We start from the raw sequence: 23,196 nt of genomic DNA on the forward strand, positions 1-23,196 counted from the left end.
CGTTAGCCTTAAATTTTTAGTGACAGAAATATATAACTCAAGTAATATGGCTAATATTTGAATAGTTCACTGTTTATATCTTATAATTTGTAAGGATAATATTTCACAAATTTGTCTTTTTTTTCACTCTGTACATATGTCATGAATTATTTTTGGCGTGTTTTAGGGGTTGTGAATTTTGTAGAAAACACCGCTTTAAAGGGTATTTGCTCTTTTTAAATCTGAAACTGGTATGGCCCACGTTAAATGTCTCTTGAAATTTGTACGAAATTCATACTTCGCCAAAATATGTTTACAATCAGCTGCTGACACTTGTATGAGAGGTCAAGCTTCAATGTTTGTGAAAATATGAATTTTGTCTTAATTTATGGCTTCCTGAAATCAGTTGTTCCTGTATGAAACCTAGACAGAAATTAAAGAATCTCAATTGTCAAAAGGTTTCATGTAGATGACAGCATCAAGAGCTTACCGGATAGCATTTATATAGCCCTGTCTATCTAGTTGCCTCTTCAGATGTGTATAATGAAGTTTTGCTGGTCATTGTAGCAAAGCACAGTTTTGTCTGCCCCTTTATATTGTGGATTTATATTTGATTGATGTCTTTATTTCTTTTTCAGGTATGCTCACTTAACTGCTTCTATTATGCTACGAGCAGGGATACCTGTCTACCTCTTCTCAGATATAGTGCCAACGCCTTTTGTGGTATGTATATATGTAGTTAACTTGTCAATGGTAATGTAAACCATTTTAGTGTGGCACTATGCTATTGAAATCTCTCATGATGTTCCTGTGACTTTAAGAAACAATCCTGGCTCTAGCTTTATCGGCTTTCACAGATGCATTCAAGGAAAAGATCATACATGTGCCAGAGATGAATTTGTTTCCAGCATGCTATAGATTCAGCTACCTTTAAATGCCAATTTTTTATTTTTTTATTTTAGCCATATGCAATTCGGAAGTATGGGTGTGCTGTTGGTGTCATGGTTACGCCCTCCCACAATCCTAAAGGAGACAATGGGTACAAGGTATACTGGAACAATAGTGCTCAGGTACAATGTCTTTCTTTTTAAAAGTCTTTGTAATTGTAAAGCTATAGCTGTAGTTAGCCACAATTCTGAATGTATTGCTTCCCCCTAAACTGTAGCTCAGTTGTTCTGTATATTTATCCATTTATATGACTTACTCTATTGTTAATCCAGGGTCAAGAATAATATTTTAGGTAGTCCAGGATAGAAGAGTCATGACCTTTTTTTATATACACTTTAGGCCCATGCAATGTTTTTTAATGGTTTTTCTTATCAATTCGAGGGTGCTGATTCCGAATATGAATGATGCCACTCTTGTAACCTTGAGCATTTTCCCCAAATATGCAAAATCCAATATGGTCGCCTAAATATTGCCCATGGAAATCACAAAATTGCATGTACATTGACCATGAAATGCCTGTAATTATGACACACAAGTGAAATAATGTCTAAAAACATGATTTTTGACAAAATAATCATTTCCTTGATATTAGAAATGGGTGCTAGACTCCTGTATGCTCTATTATGTGCAATATGAATCAATAAAGCTGTTTTTCACAAGAGGGAGCAGTAAAATTGTAATCTATGAGTGAAGTACTGTCTGAAAAAAGTGAAAACATGATTGCTAACCAAATATGTCATTACTTATGTCACATATGTGATTTTGATATTCCAAATGGCTGCTATATGCCCTATACTACCTCACTATATTATGAACAATTTGAGTGGGGACAAATAATCTTAACAAAATTTGGCTTTGTTTGACTACAAAATGCCTATAATTGTGATGTAAGAGTGAAATATACTGTTTGGCAATATGATTTTTAATGTGTTTAATTTCCTTTGCCATAAAGATGGTAAATGCAGTATTTTGAAATTCAAAATAGCCACCATAGGCTATAACAGTATCATACAATGCGAATGGAGATTCTATACTTTTTAACAAGAGTGGGCATCATAAAATGCATGTAATTGTGATTTTATAGGTAAATTGTTGTCTGGAAGCATGATTTCTAACAAAATATATAATTTTTTCTGCCATGTAGGTACTGTATTCTGAAATTCAAAATGGCTGCCATGGGCCTTCAAAGTATTTGCATGTATGTACAATGTGAATGGTAACAATTCTTTTTTACAGAATTAGGTTTTGCTTCACTATAAAATTAATGTAATTGTGTTTTATGCCTGAAATATTGTATGAAAACATGATTTATAATGAAATAAATCATTTTTCCTGCCACATATATGATAAGTACTGTATTTTGAAATTGAAAATGGCTTTCATAAAGTATACAGGGTTCTATGGCAGCCATTTTGAATATCAAAAAAATAAATATATTGTCAAAAATCATGTCACTTCCTCACAATTATAGCCATTGTATAGTCAAGGTGTGTGCAATTTTTGTGATTTCCATGGGTAATTTGCATATTTTGGTGGTCATATTGGATTTTGCCAATTTGCAGAAAATAACTCAAGGTGACGCAAATGGCATCATTCAGATTTGGAATCAGCACCCTCAAATTGACAACAAACCATAAAAAGACATTGTATTTATCAAAAAACAAGGTTCGGTCCATTTTCTATGGGGCCCAGCCTGGACTAAGGAGACCAAGAATGATGGTGGAGTAGTTATATCATTTCATCCCTAATGCTACAAGGTTGCCGCATTTGTTAATGTAATTAGTTTTACTGCACTTTTTTTTTTGTATATTGATATCCATGGTGTAGTAATGAGGAAAGGATTAAGTTTTGTTTTAATAGCCAATTTTCTATTTATTATTTTTATATTTTCAGTTTGTTCTAATAATAATTATATTAAGTTCAATATGTCATATTTTGGTGGACCTATATAGAAATCTAATAAAGTGGTTAATCCCATGAGTAGGAAATAATATTTTCTTAATGATATTTATAAATGATTAGCAATGAATTGATAAGAAATGTGTTGCTGAGGAGCTTCAATGATAAAGCAACTACCCAAAGTAAAAGCAAAACTTATTAATTTCAACTTTTGTAATGATTTATCTGTACCTAGATTATCAGCCCTATTGATAAAGGGATTGCTAAAAACATTGAGGAGAACTTAGAGCCATGGTCAGACTCCTGGGATACATCCATCTTAACGAGAAGTAAACTATTGACCGATCCTTTTGATGATGTTCTAGATAGTTATATCCAAGACCTACAACAAAAATGTCTACATAGGTAAAAATATTTGATTGTAGGGTTGAAACATTTTTTTTTAATTATAAGAAAAGTAAACAGTTACAAAAATGATATGGTGTATTTATATTATTGCTCACATATCCACCTTTTTAGGTGCTCAAGGCATTCCTATTTTACCCTGGCTAAGCTAGGCCACCAATTTCAGTGCTAAGCCTCTATGGATTGATTAATGTTAATTTATTAGGTGATGATTTGAAATTGGTGTCTATGGGAATTGTTTCTTGTTCTGTGAGAGAAACTTGTATATATAAAGATAGAAATATCATTAAGACTGATTCATATATTTAGACATATATTTTGTTTCTATCAATCTATTTCTAATTGATATTGGTGACTTAGTGCTATATAATGCTACTAAATATTTTTCTATTCAGAGAAATAAATGAGAAGACCCCATTGAAGTTCACATACTCAGCCATGCATGGTGTAGGTACTAAATTCATATGTGCTGCAACTCAATCCTTTGGATTTCAACCACTGATTATGGTGAAAGAACAGGTGAGCTTTAGTTAGATTAACTCAAGTAAACTGCTATTTGTCCCTTTAATGTTTTGAAAATACTTCAATGAGCAACAAGATGTAGGTTAAAATGAAATTAGTGTATAAATCATCCCCTTAGTTGTTGCAAAGGACAGTTGTTTTGTAGATGCAAAATAAGTTTTATGTACATAGATGGCCTACATGTACTCGGCTCTAAATTAGCCCTCATAACCATGTTATTGGGTTTAATTTTCTCTTTGTAATTTAAAAACTAGATGTTCATGATGAATCAGATTTTCCTTTTTATTATACGCCCGTCCTAGACGGGATGTATTATGGTATCACACTCGGTGTCTGTCCGTCTGTCTGTCCGTCCATCCGTTAACTTTTCCATGTAAACGCGATAACTTCGTTTTGACTGTATCAAGACTCATATAATTTGGTGTGTATTATACTAGCATGGATCCCAGGAAGCCTATCGATTTTGGGGGTCAAAAGGTCAAGGTCACAGTGACATGCTTTCATCTTACCCTTCTAAAGTTCTTGTAAACGCAATAACTTCAGTTTAACTTCACCTAGGCTCATATAATTTGGTGTGTATGATACTAGCATGGATCCCAGGAAGCCTATCGATTTTGGGGTCAAAAGGTCAAGCTCACAGTGACATGTTTTCATCTTACCCTTGTGAAGTCCTTGTAAACGCAATAACTTTAGTTTAATTTGACCTAGGCTCATATAATTTGGTTTGTATGATGTTAGCATGGATCCCGGGAAGCCTATTGATTTTTAGGTCAAAAGGTCAAGTCGCCAACTTTCTTTCTTGCTTGACCAATAACTCCATTTTCCATGTTACAGGCTGACGTATTATGTGCTCGCCCTAGCGATCTCATGAAACTGCTAACTATAATGTCTTTGTGTTCTTTGTAATGACTCAGATATCATTAAATAGGTTTTAGTTGAAGCAACCTTGGTGTATTCAAAGAATAGCACAATGTGGATGATCTTTTTTACTGAAAGAGTAATAAGGATAGAGATATGATCTCTAAATTAAGTGATGAAAAGCAATAATAAGAACCACTACACACCTGTGGACCATTTCATAAAAGGACTTTGTGGATAAAACATCCGACTAAGTATGTTTTATCTGACAGTTACCATAGGAACTGTTTTTATCACCCAATAAAAATCAAGGAAAGTTGTTAGATATGACAACTTGTCGGATTACAAATGTTGATGCAATGCTCTCCTGTGCTTGCTTCCATCAAATCTTCAACTCCCATATCTAATCCCAAGGTAAAATATTAATCCAGATAATTTTTCCAGTCCTGACTGGTCTTTGGATTTTCACTTTAATAGTTAAACTGTTTAGCAGTCTTCCTTTGTATTGTAATGAAACCCATAGGTTGAACCAGACCCTGAATTCCCCACCGTCAAGTATCCCAATCCTGAAGAGGGAAAGAGCGCCCTTGATCTCTCCATGAGTACAGCCAAAGCCAACGGTAGCTCCATCATCATCGCCAATGACCCTGATGCTGATAGGCTGGCAGTAGCTGAGAGGCAGAGAGATGGACAGTGGAAGATATTCACTGGGAATGAGCTTGGTGCACTCTTAGGTTGGTGGTGCTACTCGTGTGCTAAACAACAGAATGGAGTCGAATCAACAGGTAGGATTATGTTAAATTTTAAACACAATAGAGAGAGTTTGTGCTGAGAATATCAACTTTAATTTTATAGGAAGCAAATAATGACCACTGTTGAAGGTGAATGAACAAGCTATGTAGGAGGCAATTTAAATGTAGCTATCACAATCTTATCCTCCACTGCACTGTAATGATGATGATTTGCTTTATATTTTTGCATTGGAAACAATACAAAGGACATGAACATATTTCTTTTAAAAGTGACATCTTTACTAGAACAACGTGGATTTGTATGACCAGGTGAAATGTTGATAATGATTAATCTGATATTGAATCTGCTTAGAAATGCAGTATTGAAGTGATATGAATTATTCACTAAATGTTTATTAAGTTGATATGATCATATTCTGGCAAATGCAGAATGCCACCATTTGTTTGATGGGCCATTTGCTCTTTATCACTGATCAATTGTACCAAATCAGATGGAAACATTCTTGGTATGTGGGCTCTTTCTTAAGAACAAGACCAATCTTCACCGTCATGATCTTCTCAGTAAAGTTGACACAGTTTTCATCTCCCAATGTTGATTCTGGAATGCTGATGATCCAGACATTGTTCCTTTGGGAGCATCCTTCGCTTTCGTTGATATCAACGTATTGATGGCAACTCTAGATTGTAATTTATGCACCTCCGATTCCATTTTTCTCATTCTTTTTCAAAGCATGCATATTTTTCCCCTCACTCTTCGGCTCTCGTGCTACTGGCAGAGTTCAGATTATTTCTCAAAAATCTTGAAGTTCTTCAATGAGGCAGTGGTATCTCGGATCATCTCTGATCAACTTGTTGATGGCTGCTTTGAAGAACTTATCTATTTCATCATGGTTTACGTTGTCTTGCAAGTTCAAGGAATCTAAACAGCTGGAAGTGTCCTTCAGTTCCTTGTGGTCTATGGACTGGCCTCAACACCGCATAGTGATCCAGTATTTGATGGTTTCAGCTCCCTTGAGGTGTCTGATTCTGAGGTATCAGAAAGTCCTCACCTGTGCCTGACTTAAAAGCATCTTTGGCTTATTTGTTGCTGACTTCTTCTTTAATTTTTTTTTTTTTTTTTGGGGGGGGCATGATGAATGTTGAGTCAAAAAGAGCAACAAAATAATCCAAAACCATCCAAGAGATTAGAGAATATCAAATCCAAGTTGAAAAAATTACAGAGGCTAAATGTCACGTCTTATTCTTAGACAGCCATTTATATCTATTTTCTATGTGATAAATATCACTTCAATACTTTCTTTCAGTAATTCTTTTGAAAAAAATGACTAATTTCTAAAACTTAAGTGAATTTGTTCTGATTGTATATTTTGACAGTCCTGCTAGGCCAAGCTTTTTTTTCAACATGTAAATCTTGTAGAATTTATACAAAATTGTGTACATATAGTATATTTTCATCTATTTTAGCGGATAAAGTCATGTACACATACATACTGTCTCTGAATTAACTGGTCAGATGGAGGTTGAAATAGACATTATAGAAAATTTGTCTTCCAGAAGTAATATTATTTAAAAACCAACCATTTAGTCTTTCTAATGTTTCCATTGTTTTCTTATTTTTCATCCACAGATAGCGATATGTACATGCTTGCCAGCACAGTCTCATCTAAGTTATTGCAAAAAATGGCAGAATATGAGGGCTTTCACTTTGTGGTAAGGGTAAATGAAACTTTTATGGGGGATCAATATATTGCTTTGAAAAAATAGAAAACATCAAACTTCGTTGTAACTTATTCTCAGAAAATATGTCTAGTAAGCAGATTATTTAGTTATTTCAGGGGATTTTTTTTTTAAAGTAGCTTGAAAGTTTTGGCATGCACGTAACAAAAAATATGATTTTAAGAATACGTTATTTAGTGGTATGAAATGAAACAATGACCAGGGGATGAGGTAGGTAGCTGGAATCCAAAAGCAAATGTAATGTGTTGTAAATTTGGTCATGGGTATATCCTGCTGATTCAGTAGCTTCCCTTGGGTCACTACACATTCTGACTTATTATTTATTCTTTATTTATTTCAGGAAACACTGACGGGTTTCAAATGGATGGGAAACAAAGCTGTTGATCTGATCAAAGAAGGAAAGAATGTTATCTTTGCTTTTGAAGAAGCAATAGGTAAGGTGATATCTCTTAATCTTTAAAGAGTTTGTGTATGTTACACCGTAGTCATTTTCTATGAATCTTATCAAACCAGGTATTGTAAGTGGGATTATATTGCTTTATTATTCTCTTAAATTACCTGGTTTACAGTCTATAATGGAAAAATTATAATCTGTACTTGCGTGTGGATGATTCTGTTTTGTAATAAATTGATCCTGGATAAACCTATTCTTTAAAGTAGAACTATATTGAAAATCGTAAAAATGGAGAATCATATATCAAATTAAAGGAGAAAATAAGGAGAACACGATGGTGTAAATCATTTATCATGGAGACCGATGGAACTCAGTTAATTGATAGTTTAAAGTTCTCTCTCTGAATGCTTCAAACACGCAGAATTACGTCCGCGAAATTGGGGATTTTTTATGACGTCACTTTCTGTACGAGAGGTGTGATTGGCTCTCCAACGTGAAGCTCCACTTGCATGCAAAACCTGTTGCGAGGGTACGTTTTCTCCACATTGTCACTGAATACTTCGATCCCGAAATGAAAGAAAACCCAGAATTTTATCTAAATTTGGATTTTCAAATTGATGATTATGAAGATGAAGAGAATGATGATGAAGTTTCTAACTCTAGAAAAACAAAGTGACGTGGGTAGAGGTATACATAAGGGGAATTACGCCGGTGATTATGAGTCGGACAATTCAACTTGCATGCCGATTCGCTACCAACACATGCAGCTGATAGCTGCTCCGCGGGTCAAATCCATGAAAATGAATTCCATCACGACCACATCCAGACAGAGTCTCTTTCTTCTATCAACAACATAATGAGAATGAAAATAATGATATAACTGTACTTACAAACAAGTGAATATATCCGAACCTAGGCTGAAGGTAAATCAACTCAAGGAATAACAGCAGACGATATGCACCGACGATGAATTTCACGTGGCTGGGAGATTGTCACTCGTTCTGTTAGATAAAATTTCTATCTCATTATTTTGACTAAATTACGAAACTCTGAGAATTAGTATTCTACATAAAAATTAAGTAACACCTGGTACTATTTTTTGAATTACGATAAAACCTTTTTGAAGCAAAGAAAATGAGGTAAATTAAAATTAGATATAAAAGATCATCCGCCTAGCTCGCATTCGATTGTAAACAATCAGCAAGGCGAGCACATAGAGTTGGATAAAGCTACGCTCCAACTCTATGGGCGAGCAAGCCAATGAACTGAAAATACGTATTTTCAGTTCAGTGGAGCAAGCTGGCCATGTGCTTTTGATTGTTTGTTTACAATCGCATGCGGCTAAGTGGATGATCCTTTATATCTTATTTTAATTTACCTCAATTTCTTTGCTTCAAAAATATTTTATCGTAATTAAAAAAATAGTACCAGGTGTTACTTAATTTTTATGTAGAATACTAATTCTCCGAGTTTCGTAATTTAGTCAAAATAATGAAATAGAAATATTATCTAACAGAACGAGTGACAATCTATTCCAGCCACGTGAAATTCATCGTCGGTGCATATCGTCTGCTGCTATTCCTTGAGTTGATTTACCTTCAGCCTAGGTTCGGATATATTCACTTATTTGTAAGTACAGTTATTTTATTATTTTCCTTCTCATTATGTTGTTGATAGAGGAAAGAGACTCTGTCTGGATGTGGTCATGCTGCATGGAATTCATTTTCATGGATTTGACCCGCGGTGCAGCTAGCAGCTTCATGCGTTGGTAGCGAATCGGCTTGCAAGTTGAATTGTCTTACTCATCATCACCGGCGTAATTCCCTTAATTTACCACCATCCACGTCACTTTGTTTTTCTAGAGTTAGAAACTTTATCATCATTCTCTTCATCTTCATAATCATCAATTTGAAAATCCAAATCTAGATAAATTTCTGGGTTTTCTTTCATTTCATGATCGAAGTATTCAGTGACAATGTGGAGAAAACATACCCTCGCAACAGGTTTTGCATGCAAGTGGAGCTTGACGTGGGAGAGCCAATCACGCCTCTCGTACAGACAGTGACGTCATCAAATTCGAGTCAATTCAGAGACCGATGCGAGGCATATTTCGGAGAGGCATTTTAGCGCTTTTTAATCGGCGATTTCCACCTTATGTATTATTTTCGTTATTTTTGAATGACCTAATGGTAATCCTCACATCATTACCTTTCCACTGATATATAATAAGGCCATATTCATAATCAATATATTTCTCCTTTAATGGTTTCATGTCCTATTTAAAGGTCAAGTCCACCCCAGAAATATGTTGATTTGAATAAATAGGGAAAAATAAAACAAACATAATGCTGAAAATTTCATCAAAATCGGATGTAAAATAAAAAAAGTTATGGCATTTAGAAGTTTCGCTTATTTTTCACAAAACAGTGATATGCACAACTCAGTGACATGCAAATGGGTCAGTGGATGATGTCCATCACTCACTTTTTCTTTTGTTTTTTATTGTTTGAATTATACAATATTTCATTTTTTACATATTTGACAATAAGGACCACCTTGACTGAACCATATAGTATTAAACAATGCTAATTCCACATGTTCAGGGAGGAATTAATTGTTGTTTCCCTTGACAATGAAGAGAAAATTATAATATTTCATATTTTATATACTGAAATACAAAAGAAATAGTGAGTGGATGACGTCATCAGTCTCCTCATTTGCATACCGACCAGTATGTGCATATAACTGTTTTGTGAAATTAAGTAAAACTTTAAAATGTCGTAACTTTTTTACTTTACATCCGATTTTGATGAAATTTTCAGTGTTATGCTTGTTGGATTTTTCTCTTTTATTCAAATGAACTTTTTGTTGTGGTGGACTTGTCCTTTAAATCCTTGTGTATTTCAGGTTAATGTACATGAATCATAGCTTGTATTGTTGAAATCTTTCACACACCATAATCAGTTAATGGGACTATATATCTTTGCCTACATCCAGGGTTTATGTGTGGGACTATGGTAATGGACAAGGATGGCATCAGTGCTGGAACGTTAGCTTGTGAAATGGCTGCATATCTCAAGTCAATCAACCTCACATGCACAGAAAAACTAGAAGAAATCTATGCAAAGTAAGCATATTACAGTATATTGTATGATTAAACAAAAAAAAGTGAAATTAGAGAATATATCAGTATGTTTCATACCTTCTGTAAATGATGATTACTTTTGAATTCAAGCTATTGTAAACATATCAGTGTTCCTTAACTCACTAGAAGTTTCTATATTTTTGAAAGCAATATAACAATAGGATTTTTATTCAAAAGATTCTAGACATTACTTTCCTCCTCCCCTATATTGCCTTTACCCCTGTTTGCTCCTCCTTGTCTTCACCCCCACCCCTTCTCTGTATTTTCACCTCATTGTCATTTGTCTCTCTTTCTGTTATCTCTCTCAGGTATGGTTACCATGTGTCAAAGAATTCTTACTACATCTGTCTCCAACCTGCAACAATAATGGCCATGTTTGATAGGATACGAACATTGCATCAAGGATCAGTAAGGATTTTTTTCTTTAAATCATTGAAAGCAATCGTGATTATATAGATACTTGTATAGGGTGTTAAATCATTTTGATATGCCGTGTAATATAAATCAGTATTGTGACAAAGTATCATGTTCTGATTCCACTACCTTTGTTACTTTTTTGGTGTAATCTCATTATAATTTACAGCCAAGTTTTCAAATAATAATTTCCACTGAGACCATTAACTATTTTTAGAGCTTGGAAATGTCATTAATATCATTTTCAGACAAAAATAGGAATCGCCATTTTAACAACAAATTTTTCCTTTAAAAAATGCCAAAATTGTGTATAAAGGGGGCCATTTTATATGATTTCCCTCCCATACTTATAAGTGTCATTTTCATTCCCATATTTTGCGTTAAAAATGGCCAAGTTGATATTAGACCAAGTTAAACACAATGTTATACAAGCTTATAATTTATGATGAAAGGTGTGTTACGTTTCAGCACAGTTGAATAGTTGAACAGTTGACATCAATTTCAGAATAGTGCCAACTGCCATCATGCCCCCCTCCCCCGATCAAAAACAACCCAGTCATTGAGAGTAAAAGGATTAATATGCTTTCTTGATATGACATAGAGATTATGATTTATTACGATGCATATTTTTGTCTCTTCCAGTATCCAGATTCAATAGGTAATAGCAAAGTAACATCTGTAAGAGATCTGACGACGGGATATGATAGTTCTCAACCAGACAAACAAGCTGTAAGTAAACAAAAAAAAGGGGGGGGGGGGCTTATAAGATATGAGGAAGAACTGAGAATACACTGAGCCTTTAATCTGAAAATGGGGATTTACCCTGTAAACAATCAATTAAACATAAACATTTCTTATAATGTATAGACATTTCTTGTAGACAATCAATTGAACATTTCTTATATATTGAATGACTTTAAATCAGTTAAAAGAATATTCAGTCCCTTAGAATCTTACTTTGAAGAAAAGTTGTTTATAATCAGTGCCTACATAAACCCTCTGCCTCCCTTGGTTTTCTGTATAATATAAATTTTTGTGTATTGGAATTGTAGAAATTTTTATGATGAGAAATAGGTTTGACTAGGTCCAGTCAATGTAATAACTCTGTTTCATTGATTAAAAGAACCTATGATTTTGTGCTTATAGTTTAGGTTGCTCCCTGTTTAAATTTGGTTCACCAATATAATAAAGTCTGTTAAGATTTTTATTTTCTTTGTACGCGCTTTGGGCCTTATGGGAAAAGTGCCGTATAAGTAATCAGTATTATTAAGTGGCATAAAAATGTAGTGCTGTTATCGGTAAGAAAATTCTCTGTCGATATATCGCTAAAAATATCTTACCAATATCGATAATTATCAACAAAAGAACACAATCGATATGCATTTTTTATGCATTGATTAAATATTAGCAATGTCACAATAGTTGGTACTTGTCTTTGGTCGCTAAAATTGAGCTTGCGCTTGTGAAAGTTTTTGATGTGATCGAGTGGAATTGAGTGCAGTCACAATATTTGGATTGTCATGATTATAGCGAATTGAGATCGTGTTTTGTGGCTAGTTAGTATTCGTATTTTGTTGAGATTTTGGAGTAATTTCTGTTGATGTTCTGTTCATTTTGAGGAAAAATACATTTTCTGTGATTTTCCGTTTCAGAAAAGCCACTTTCAAAAGGCCGTTTCCATGAATTCCGTCCATTATCTGCAATCGCGGAAAATCACTGTCATGTCCCTACATAATAGTGGTATTATAGACAACGAGAGAAAGGTTATAGATATCGCTAAGTGGCAAAAATATGCGATTATCGACAAGACTAGTGATAAAGAGGTTAATAGCACTATAAAAATGTGAAAACCACACCTGTCTCTAAACACAATATGTAATATTTTCATTCTGATGAGATTATTGACAGAACATTTCTCATCTTCCTTGAGTGGTCTTTATACATATGTTTCCCAATATATCTTTGTTTCATCCCTTTATAGATCCTCCCTGTAAGTAAATCAAGTCAGATGATCACATTCACATTTGACAACGGTGTCACAGCTACTCTAAGAACCAGTGGGACTGAACCAAAGGTCAAATACTATACTGAAATATGTGCAGACGTAAAACAGAGGTAAGTCCCTCTCTGTGAGCCTTCTTTTGAATTTGATATGAAATTCTACACAGCATTTTTTATAAGCAGAATGATTGCCCATAGTGTGTAGTACTGTTCCTGTCTCTTCAATTTTTTTATATTGATTTTAAATTGGATATCTTAAATGTTCAATCTTAAAGTTTTGGTCGATTTAAATCAATCATCAATGAAAGTGGGTGGTAAAAAACTTTTTTCCTGAAATGAGAGAAAAAAATTCAATGAATTCCTTGGTACATTATCGTTTTCATAAATATTGATAAGGCATTATAGATTTTTGTTTTTAATTAAACCCAATTTTAATTATGGAATACCACCTTCATAACAATTTTCCTTACCTAAGAGGTTGATATACCTTAGTGTTTCAGACATCTGTTCATAAAGCTATACATACATATAAAGAAAATTGATAACCTAAATTTTCATGATTTTATAAAATAATAATAATAATAAATGCAAATTATTAGGCACCATATCCATCTCTTAAGAGATGCTCAAGGTGCACAAGTGAAAGGGGGGGGGGGCAAAACAAAATAAAGAATCTTCATTGATAAAATGAGCTCTCCAGGATCTCTCGGAGGGAATTCCATAGTGAGGGCCCTGCATGGATGAATGCCCCATCCTCCCACTTTGTTTTACATCTCTATCACTTTTTGTCTTGCCTGCAGAGCAGAGCGAGACTATAGGCGCTGCTTTTCCGATGGCGGCGGCAGCATTGTCAACATTGAAATCTTAACCAAGGTTAAGTTTTTGAAATGTCATCATAACCTAAAAAGTAAATGGACTTAGTTCATAAAACTTGGACATAAGGGTAATCAATTATTAATGAAGATCCTGCCAGAGTTTCAAGTCACATGACCAAAGTAAAAGGTCATTTAGGGTCAATGAACGTAGACCATGTTGGGGGAATCAATATCGAAGTCATAACCAAGGTTAAGTTTTAAAAGTCAAGTATATGGACCTAGTTCATGAAACTTAGACATAACGGTAATGGTATATCACTGAAGATCCTGCCCGAGTTTCAGGTCACATGACCAAGGTCAAAGGTCACTTGGGGTCAATGAACTTTGGCTATATTGGGAGTATTTGTGGAATTGTCATCATAACTTTAAAAGTTTATGGATCTAGTTCATGAAACTTGGACATTAAGAGTAACCATATATCCCTGAATATCCTGTTTGTGATTCAGGTCACATGACTAAGATCAAAGAGCATTTAGGTTCAATGAACTTAGGTCATATTGGGGTTATTTGATGAATAGGCATAATAATTTAAACATTTTATGGATCTAGTTCATAAAACTTGGACATAAGAGCAATCAATATCCCTGAACATCCTATGTGAGATTCAGGTCACATGACACATGTCATTTAGAGTCAGCGAACTTTGGTAATGTTGGGAGTATTTGTGAAATTGTCATAAATTTTAAAGTTAATGGATCTACATGTAGTTCATGAAACATAACATAAGGGTAAATCAAGTATGAATTATTGTTTTGCACATATCTTAGGTCACATGTTCATGGTCAACGGTCATTTTGGGTCTATGGACATAGTATTTTATTGTCATATGAATGTTTTCTTTTGTGAAGGATTATTCAATGGCTGTTTTTGTCTCGCCTGCGTAGCGGAGCGAGACATAGGTATCACTATTTCCGGCGTCGTCGTCGTCAACAATTGTGTTGTACACCCAATAACTTTCTATAGCTTCGAGGTGGGATCACCAAATTCATACCAGAGGTCCATCTCCTGAAGGCACAGGTCAAGTTCGAATATTAGTCGAATGTGAATAAGGTCAAAGGTCAATGAACTTTCCATGACTGGCACTGTGCTGTGTTGTACACACAATAACTTTCTATATCTTCGAGTTGGGATCGCCAAATTCATACCAGAGGTCCATCTCCTGAAGGCACAGGTCAGGTTCGAATATTAGTCGAATGTGAATAAGGTCAAAGGTCAATGAACTTTCCATGACTGGCACTGTGCTGTGTTGTACACACAATAACTTTCTATAGCTTCGAGTTGGGATCGCCAAATTCATACCAGAGGTCCATCTCCTGAAGGCACAGGTCAGGTTCGAATATTAGTCGAATGTGAATAAGGTCAAAGGTCAATGAACTTTCCATGACTGGCACTGTGCTGTGTTGTACACACAATAACTTTCTATAGCTTCGAGGTGAGATCGCCATATTCATAACAGAGGTCCATCTCTTGAAGGTGCAGGTCAAGTTCAAATGTGAGTTGAATTTGATTAAGGTCAAAGGTCAATGAACTTTCCATGACTGGCACTGTGCTGTGTTGTACACATAATAACTTTTTATATCTTCGAGGTAGGATTGCCAAATTCATACAAGAGGTCCATCTCTTGAAGGTGCAGGTCAAGTTCAAATGTGAGTTGAATTTGATTAAGGTCAAAGGTCAATGAACTTTCCATGACTGGCACTGTGCTATTTTGTACACACAATAACTTTCTATAGCTTCGAGGTGGGATCGCCAAACTCGTAACAGAGGTCCATCTCTTGAAGGTGCAAGTCAGGTTCGAATGTGAGTTGAATTTGATTAAGGTCAAAGGTCAATGAACTTTCACACTACTTTGTTCCTCTAGTGACATGAACTTTATAATTTGATACTTTTTAACACTAACATTTTACTTCAGAACTCAGTACTCTCTATACCTGAACCAGATTTTGTATTTTACTTGTTTATTCTTTAAAGACTGTTGTTATTTATTTAATGAGCTATAGTTCTTGGCACTATTTATAATATTCACACAAATTTGCCAATGGTACAATAGAAAAGCTGTCAAAGTTTCTTAAATGTTACCCTTCAGATTTGACATGCAATCTCTTCATGACTGCAATATGCAGGCGAGACAACGCTTGGCGTTTGCCTTGTTAAAGTCAGCACTGCTGCTCTATCGATTCGCGTAATGCATGCAAGACTGCCAGAGACATTCCACTTGTTTGTCAACTCTTCTTGAAATGTGAATATTAAAGTTGGGAACTCATTTCTGTCTCTTTTTTAATTTACAGATGTAAGGAGGAGATTTCTGATGAGCTGAGCAAGTTTGTTGATATCTTAGTGGAGGAATTACTTCAGCCTGAGGTGAACAAATTAATTCCCAAAGGCGATTGAGGGCACCATATCCTTATCACACATCATGATGAAAATAGCCACCAGCGGCTACCAACCATTTAATTGCAGAGGCATCATCAAATGTATTCAAGTAACCCTATGGGGAATTAATCATCGGTATTGTTGATATCTTAAAGGGGTCATTCTAGAAAAAATGAAATATCACAATTCATGAAAATCCTGTCTGAACCATCTTTTGGCCTACAGCCCCACACTTATTTAGAAAAAAAGCTGCTCACAAAACACACATACACACATTGCATATTTTCAGTTACCAGCAGAGTTCTCCACAATTCAAATTCAAAACACATTACAGATAAAAGCATTACATTTTTTGTAATGGATTTGAACAAACTGGATTGCACATTGACGCCAAAGCAACACCAGCCACCAAGCACACATGCAATGCATTGGCCATCCATCCATGTTATTGCTCAGACAAAATGTCACAGAAACCATGCAAGGTTCCAAGGCTACTGGCCAAAAGATGGTGGGACAGTAAATAGTGATGTTTTCATGATGAGAATGACCCTTTCAAGCTTTTATCTGTTCTAGAAGGAGTGGATGGCCCGAAAGAATAGTGCTTGAAAATACATTGGGGTCATTGGATGATTATGACAGAAATAACGAAAATGGATATGTGAATGATTATATTTGTGCCTCAGCAAAGCTGAATAGTATAATATATTATCTGAAATAAAGTTGATGGTTGAATTATAAATGATATATGCTGATAAATTATGTAAAGGATGGTATATGTTTATTGCATACAATTTTGTAGCACCATCTATTCCGATGGGACTTCTATTTTAGTTTTGCAAAAGGTATATAGCAAGGTTTGTTGTAATGAATGCACTTGCAAAAGATCAAGTATATTCGACTTCCAATATTTTTGCAGCGTTTAAACAGAATCATCAAGCTGCTTTATTTCCTGGCAAATATTTATTTGCAAAAAAGCATAACTAAAAAGAAGATATATATATATATGTATATATATATATATATATATATATATAGGGGGAAAGGATCAAGTTTGTTTTTAAGATTTATTTCACTGTGAGGAGTATTTTGTTTGAATGACAAAGGAAGTAGTATTGATATTTATATAATATTGACTTGAGGGGAACATCAAATATGTCGCCTGCAACATAATCATATTGGCCTGAGTCTTTAGACGAGGGCAATGTGGATTATTTGAGGGCAATGTGGATTATTTAAGGGCAGCATATTTGATGTTTCCCGAATGAACAGCCAGTCAATATTATAATTATTACCTATAAGGCTGTACAGTGTGTTATTGAAGCTATTATTTTGAACAATTTATATGCCTGTTTGCTTATCACTACTTCTGCTTTCTGGTTATTCACGAACCTAGCGAAGTAACCCTTAATAAGCAATTGTGACGTAAATTGTTACCTTGCAGTCGCGCTTTATGCATGGCGCGCACATTCACTTAACGAGTAGAAGTCTTGCGCTTGGTTTTGTGTATGGATTGGCCGTGCTGCACATTATCTACAATGCGTTGGTTCATAAACTGGTTCCAGCCAGTCTTCTCAAATACTGAAATTCGTGATCAGAATCGGCTCCTACTGTGCAAGCGCACGCAAGCCGAAATATGGTCAATATTGTTCTCTGTTTTGTTAAAGATTTCTATAGGCAAAGCCCAGGGAGGGCAACATGGCAAATGTTTACCTCGTTGGTCTTGGATTGAAAGTAGCGAGCAAAATATGACTTTTATTTATCTGCTAAAATGCCTGGTATAGGTAATAATATACGATTAAGTGTCCCCAAGAATTATTGAGACACTATACATTCACATCTCTGTAAAAGGAGATGTGAAGTTTGCTGGAAAGTGGAAACACGAAAATCGTAACCTGGCTATCATAAAAGAGCTAATGAATTGTATATCTTATGAAAGAAACAAGAATAGCCTTTGTATTTTACTTAGTCATGTCTCCACCCACTATAGGTGGTATCAGTGGCAATATGATTCCGGGTTGTTCGTCCGTCCCCCCCCCCCCCCCCCCCCCCGTTTTTTTTAAAATGATAACTCAAGAATCCATTTGACGGAATGACTTCAAACTTAGATCTTGTATGTATATGGGAATGACAATGATTTGATTAGTTTTGGGGGTTTTAGGGTCAAAAGTTGAAGGTCACAAAGGTCATTGTATACCTCAGATGCCTTGTTCTTGCGATAAGAATGTATTCTTTTGTTGGCATATGTTGGCCCTGATAAGGACAACCCAAACTCAATGTACCATGAAACTACTATACTCTTATTCTTCGCCTTGAAATCCTTCAGAAACTACAAGCTCTTGACATATTATCTTCAAACTGGGGTGATGAATGCATATTGTAGTGATGATTTTCTGACAAGTTTTTCAGGCTACAAGGTCAGAGGATCAAGGTTACAGAGATGGCTTGTACTTGTGGTAGCTCATTAAACATTTGAGGTATCTACTTCAAAATTGGAAGATGTTTGCTTACTGGAGTGACAATGATCTGATTAGTTTATGGGAACAGAGATCAAAGGTCAAATGTCACAGTGGTCATTCATCTTAAAATCTATCTTATTTGTTATAAAACAAGAACTTTTTGAAAGATTGACTTCAAACGTGATTTATGTATGCAAGCATATATGAATGACAACGATCTTTAGTTTTGGGGAATGGGCATGTTGTTATTTAATCTCTAGATTAGCAATGTCTAAATTAATTTGATAGCTTTCACATTATTATAATAAAATATGCAATATTATAGTTCAGATCTGGCAATGGCTGAGGGATAAATTTTTTACTGTATGCAGTCGAGAATCTATGTAGTTGCAAATTGTAAAGAGTCATGCATGAATGATTATGAATTATTAAATGCGATGTTATACTTTCAAACCTTGCTGTGATCATTGAAGCATAATTTGCAATGCTACAATGATTAATAATTATTTCTTTTTCAGAGATATTAGAAATTCCTAGTTATTTCATTTGGAATACTTCATTTCAAAAATATTTTTGGACAAATTAATGTCTGTTGCCTCTTAAAATTTGGTACAGGGGTTGCAATTCGATTCAGATTTATTCCTGGTAAAGTGAATAAACCGATGGAAAGTTTAGCATCAAATGGAAAGATATTATCTCATCTCTTTGTGAATTTTTAAAGTTTCTTTTTTATATTATTATTGTTTATATTCATCATTATTTTCCTCTTTGTTTGTATGTGTTAAGATATGATATGAATCCTACTGTCTTATTTAAATGTTTATTTTTTTGTAATTGTGAACATGTTTGTTTTTGTTTATTGCTTCAAGACATCTGTCAACAAGGTTGATCCAGACAATAAGTGGTGTATCTAGATACTCTCAACGTTGAAACAGGGCTGGTTAAATGACATATTATCATTGGATGATTATTTTAGGAAGCAGGCATAAGGGTCAATTACCTGCCCTATATCTGTCCAAGTAGCACTGTGAAAAAAGCATAATCTATATGTTATCAATACTGCATGAATTAATGCTTAATATCCACCTCATTTCATGTGGCATTATGAATACATGGCAGGAAAAAAAAAAATTTGATATAGAAGATATTATGATCAGATAGGTAACATGATACTGATCAAATTCATGAAAAAAAATGAATTGAGAAGTAACAATGCAGCTGTTCATTTCATTGTTTTTATGGTCATTTGAAGCTTCATTAAGAGTCGTTAAGAGATTAATTATTTTCATAATACATATAATATATAGACTGCTTTTGTAGAGAGTGAAACATATAACTTGAATTGTTTTTACATTGCTTTGATGCTCGCTGTATATTACTGGAATGTTATTCTACTTTTACAAGATTTGGTAGTTGAGATGTTTATCTTTAACTATATGATCTGAAAAAAGTTAAAGAAATGTTTCATCTATGTACCTGTGTAATTTTGAATTATCACAAATTTTGCTGCTTTAAGTTCTGTAGTGCTGCAAAATGTCTCTTTTTTTTCAGGTTGACTGGTTGAGTAAATTTCTCTTTTTATATCTGTGAATATGTTTGGCATCCTTAGATTTAATGAGATTGAAATCAGTGAATATCGGGATAAACATATTTCTAGGGAGTTTGACAGCCCATATTCTAAACTATGATATACACGTCGGTGGATTTGGGATAAACATACTCTATGGGAATTTAACGACTTAGTATATGCTAAACTCTGATAGCATCATTTAATTGTTAATTATGATTATTGATGTTAATGTGACACATATCTCACATAGACATTTTACAGGTTTTTGTGCTTGGTAACTGATGATGCTTTCACATAAAGGTAAGGTCGCAATGACCATACCCAGCGACCGATCAAATCATGATGTGAAAGCATTTTATTGTACTCAGTGACTGATTGTTTTGGTAAAAAATGATCGGTCGCTGAGTATGATCGGAAAGGTACTACAGCGACCGATCGAAATGCCCTTTTCATCCTTTGTGACGTTAATGTGCATCGCGTAAAGTATGCGCAGATAATGATGTGCACAAACCTAAAGCGACCGATTACTCTAGGCCTATCCAAATTTTGACGGTGGTGTGAAAGCACATCCGATCGGTCGCTGCGACTGTACCTTGATGTGAAAGCAGTATACCTAAAGATAATGACTAAATGAACATTGGTCTCTTGACTGTAAGAAAATAATCAAAATCTAACAAACAAAATAGAGAGAAAACAACAAGATTTTATATTTAGCTAAGCATACATTTGATAGAATAGTGGAGTAAGATAAAGCACAGTTTTATATCCTTGCTTATCTTTAGATCACTCTTAATTTAGAAGTTATCTTATTCAGGGGGTGTTGTAAGACATTTCCAAATAATTTCTAACATTGATTTCAAATTTGCAATTCATAAAGTTTATTCTTCCTTTGCAAGATGTAGCTTACAATTAATTGCAGATTTGAAATTTTTTTTTTTTTAATAGGATTATACAGTGACCTGCTATTGACTTATTAATTGATCTCATGTTCTTGCAATACCCCCATACCATTTTAATATACTTGATATTCTTTTCAGAAATAAAAGATATTGGTGCTTTATGGAATATAGTCCTATTAGTTACCATCAGTCCGTTACAGTTTGTTCCTGTTGTTTATGAAATACTTTCTGTGTACATATGTTGTACAAATATTTTTGACTTTCATGTATTTAAATTTGCTCTATGTTTGGTAGTAACGAATCATTGTACATTTGTGTTTGAAAATATATAAGTGGTGCATGGATGTTATATTAAATTGTTGACCAGTCCGTACTATTGAACCATCGACTTATTATACCAACAAAAAAATTAAACTATAATGATAAGACAAAAGACAAGTTTTATCTATATTCCCGCACTCAAAACCAAAGATAGTTTATTTCACATTTATTTTAATCTAATGTTTTATAATGTTGATGGATCCTTTGATTATTTTTTTTATGTGTGTACTGTTTAAGCTTAGGCACTATTCCTAAACCCTGTGATGTGTCTTTTCACAGGAACCACGATTCACTGCCTGTTTGCAAAAGATCCCAGCATTCCCTCTTATCTTTTTTTTTATTCTTCCATCTCGTATCATCGTGTGCTCATATAGGATAGATGTAAACAGATGCTCAGTGGGATTTCATCTGAAATATGCAGCTCTGATTTTGTTATGGTGCCTTTGATTATAAAAAAAATTCCATGGTTTAAATTAAGTCTTGTCATGAATGGTTACATTGCATAATGTAAGATCCAAATGTTATATTTGTTGCCATCGAGTAGACCATTAATGGTTACATGGCATAATGTAAGATCCAAATGTTAGATTTGTTGCCATCGAGTAGACCATTAATGGTTTTATTTAAGATGAAATAAATATAATGCACAATGCAGATACAGAAAATTATTTATTTTTTTCATTAGAAAAGTAGACTGTAAAAAGATAAACTTAAATATATTTATTTTCATTCAATGCGTCCTTTCAAAAAGATAAGAAAATGTAACTAGAAACAGCTTTGCTCTTGGTTTTTTTTATATTCCTCTTTGAATTCATATTATTTAGGGGTAAAGTAGGGCATTGTTAGTATTCATAATTATATATGTACCTCAGGTCAAATTAGGTTTTGTTTTGTTTCTCGACATAGCAATTTGATTGCTCTTTTTAGTGCCACAAAATTTACTTGTTTGTGTGTGTACAGGCACCTTTAAAGGTTATCAGATTATAATCTGAATGTTTCAAAATAAAGTCATATAACACCAAAATTTGTGGCATTTGAAGTATACGTCATTTTATTTGTGTACATTCATATACTGTATATACAGTATTAATCTTAATTTGTTACATGTTTATCAATTTATTAGTTTATCTGTTTGTTTTTCTTATTTCTTTTTATTTCTCATTTTATTTATTCATTCATTTTACTGAACATTCATTCACTTTTTTCATTAATATATTATTTTATTTATCTGTATGAGTAGCCTCAGAAATTCATTAAGTGAAATTTGAAAGTAAAAAGTCTGCTAGCGGCTCTGTCAAACAATTTTGCGCTGCTGATTTATGGCGAAAAAATGTTGAGGGGGCATAATGGCCTTTGGGACTGAAAGGGTTCAATATTTGTATGATATGATTTGATGATTTTTGTACTGAAAAAAATAAGCAGACTGGTTATAGGCCTATTGGATGTGCTTCTCAGCCAATCAATAAAAAGGTGTTCACTGAAATTAATAAGTGCTGATTGCTGACAACTTTCAAGAAACGCCCCCAGAATCTTATTGTCTTCTGGTATTTACAGATAGGGGCAGCGGAACAGTTTTGATAGTGGGGGGCTGACCATGCAAAAAAAATCAAAGATGATAATTTTTACGATTTTGGACACGGCTCCCCCC

At 34.2% G+C, this 23,196-nt stretch overlaps 1 protein-coding gene across 1 annotated transcript in view; it reads left to right on the forward strand.

Moving 5' to 3' along the window:
• LOC129260848 (phosphopentomutase-like) overlaps nt 1-17,284 on the forward strand; it is a 33,658-nt gene extending 16,374 nt beyond the window's left edge. Inside the window, exons 5-16 of the mRNA XM_054898842.2 lie at nt 618-702; nt 942-1,049; nt 3,062-3,231; nt 3,627-3,750; nt 5,135-5,396; nt 6,991-7,073; nt 7,441-7,534; nt 10,492-10,621; nt 10,948-11,047; nt 11,696-11,782; nt 13,035-13,168; nt 16,218-17,284. Of these exons, the coding sequence (XP_054754817.2) occupies nt 618-702; nt 942-1,049; nt 3,062-3,231; nt 3,627-3,750; nt 5,135-5,396; nt 6,991-7,073; nt 7,441-7,534; nt 10,492-10,621; nt 10,948-11,047; nt 11,696-11,782; nt 13,035-13,168; nt 16,218-16,320 (1,480 nt within the window). The 3' untranslated portion in view covers nt 16,321-17,284. The remainder of the gene's footprint in view (nt 1-617; nt 703-941; nt 1,050-3,061; nt 3,232-3,626; nt 3,751-5,134; nt 5,397-6,990; nt 7,074-7,440; nt 7,535-10,491; nt 10,622-10,947; nt 11,048-11,695; nt 11,783-13,034; nt 13,169-16,217) is intronic.
• The last annotated feature ends 5,912 nt before the right edge of the window (nt 17,285-23,196 follow it).

The sequence above is a fragment of the Lytechinus pictus genome, unplaced genomic scaffold, assembly GCF_037042905.1.
Source record: "Lytechinus pictus isolate F3 Inbred unplaced genomic scaffold, Lp3.0 scaffold_19, whole genome shotgun sequence".
NCBI lineage: Eukaryota > Metazoa > Echinodermata > Echinoidea > Temnopleuroida > Toxopneustidae > Lytechinus > Lytechinus pictus.